The sequence below is a fragment of the Capsicum annuum genome, unplaced genomic scaffold (assembly GCF_002878395.1).
Source record: "Capsicum annuum cultivar UCD-10X-F1 unplaced genomic scaffold, UCD10Xv1.1 ctg60499, whole genome shotgun sequence".
NCBI classification, from domain to species: domain Eukaryota; kingdom Viridiplantae; phylum Streptophyta; class Magnoliopsida; order Solanales; family Solanaceae; genus Capsicum; species Capsicum annuum.
Window position 1 is genome coordinate 1 of NW_025869314.1, and position 1,866 is coordinate 1,866.

The window sequence follows — 1,866 nt, forward strand, 5'->3', positions numbered from 1 at the left end:
TGCATAAGTAGACAATTGAATTTGTAATTAAGTTGAACAAGTAGACACACATGTCTTATGTGGCATAATATACGTAAGACGCCATGTAGGACAAGAATTGGCGATGTAGAATGCCACTTAGGATATATATGTCTACTTGTTCAACTTTATACAAGTTTTAGTGTTATTTGTGCACACCCAAAATTGAAGGTCGTGATAGAAGTGATCTGATGTCAAGTTAAAAGAGCATGTTTATGTATTGTGCCTAAAAAAAACTAGCAAAAGCCCAAGACTGTATAGTTCAACATTACACTAGACTAAATAAACAAACCAACAATTACAACATACCCAGTATATCCCCACAAAGTATACGCAGTGTTATAAATCGGACATAATAAAGCAAACCACAAGCAAAAAGAAAAGACAAGAACACACAGATTTACGTGGAAATTCTTGCAGGAAAAACCACGGGCAGAGTCAGAGGAATTTCACTATGAAAGGAGATGAGTTGATCTGATCCCTACGCTATCATCACAGACCCCATTAAAAATCACAAACATAAATCGCACCGCGAAACTTTCAGAGCCGGATCGATAAAATTCGGGTCACAAACTCTAACACGCAGTCCATACCATTACCTCAAAGGTGAGATAGAGAGACTGTGGAGATCTAGCCTTGAAGAATAATGGTCCTTCTGTTAAATTCTTATAGCCAGCCAGCCATCTACAGGAGATCAGCAACATTTACCGGAAGCTCCTCAATCACCACGTTGTAAAACTTCTGAATGTCATAGAGCATTCTCTCATCATCCTTGGTGGTTGCAAAGTTGATCACAACACCCTTCCTACCAAACCTTCCACTACGTCCAACGCGATGAAGGTAATTCTCAGGCTGAGTAGGGAGATCATAGTTTATGACAAGTGAGACTTGTTGTTGGACATCAAGGCGGTCACATATACTAGTGATGAGAACACGAAAGGAACCACAACAGAATTTACACATTATAATATCCCTAGTATTCTCGTCCATTTCACCATGGGTGGCTAAGACACTATGATCTCTACCTCTCATCTGGTCTGTTAACAAGTCAACTTTGCGACGAGTATTCACAAAGATCACACTCTGTGTGGTGGTTAAGGTTTCATACAGATCACAAAGTGTCTCAAGCTTCCATTCTTCCTTCTCCACATTCACATAAAACTGCTTTATACCTTCAAAGGTCATTTTTCATATATCAGAAAAAAGTAAAACTTTTAATACCAGGGAAGAAAAATTAAAATATTAATCAAGATTCACCCACTCTTATTGGAATTGTCCAAAACAAATGAGACATATATGAATGTTGATTCTCTAATTATGATTAATATAAATGTGAAAAAATAATTAAGTGTGTCATCATTTGCTGTATAGCAACCGCGTTTGACAAAGAATATATATGTTGAAGGCAAAGAATATATCAACCGCGTTTGACAATTGTGAAAGAAAATAAAACATTTCTTAATTTAACACTCATTTTCTTAGTTATTTTTTAGCATTTAGTAATAATTTTTAAAATAATTATGTCAAAAATATTTATATATAATATAGCAAAATTATACAGTGAGATGTGACAACGAGTGAGGTGCGGAGTGGAGGTTCGGAAGATAGAAGGGATGTGATGGTCAAGGGGTGATGGTGAGGGCGTCGGATAGGTGGAGATGAGACGGAACTTAAAATGTCATTTATGAAACTTACTTCATTATCTTTTGGGCATTTATGGAAAAAGTTTGATTATGACTTATATTGATTTTAAGCATTGTGTCAACATATATTCAGTAGGTTTGACATATTTTGGATTGACATAGTTATCATAGCAATGACAGATACCATCACTTTTCTGAATTTTGG

General features: G+C 35.9%; 1 protein-coding gene across 1 annotated transcript; it reads right to left on the bottom strand.

Moving 5' to 3' along the window:
* Positions 1-207: 207 nt before the first annotated feature.
* LOC124885416 (eukaryotic initiation factor 4A-6-like) lies at positions 208-1,346 on the bottom strand. Its single transcript, XM_047404482.1, has one exon. The coding sequence runs from the start codon at positions 1,201-1,203 to the stop codon at positions 703-705; it is 501 nt and encodes a 166-aa protein (XP_047260438.1). The 5' UTR covers positions 1,204-1,346; the 3' UTR covers positions 208-702.
* Between the last annotated feature and the right edge of the window lie 520 nt (positions 1,347-1,866).

Bases quoted from the DNA above. Each gene is read 5' to 3' on its own strand.
- LOC124885416 (XM_047404482.1), bottom strand. From the start codon at position 1,203: ATGACCTTTGAAGGTATAAAGCAGTTTTATGTGAATGTGGAGAAGGAA.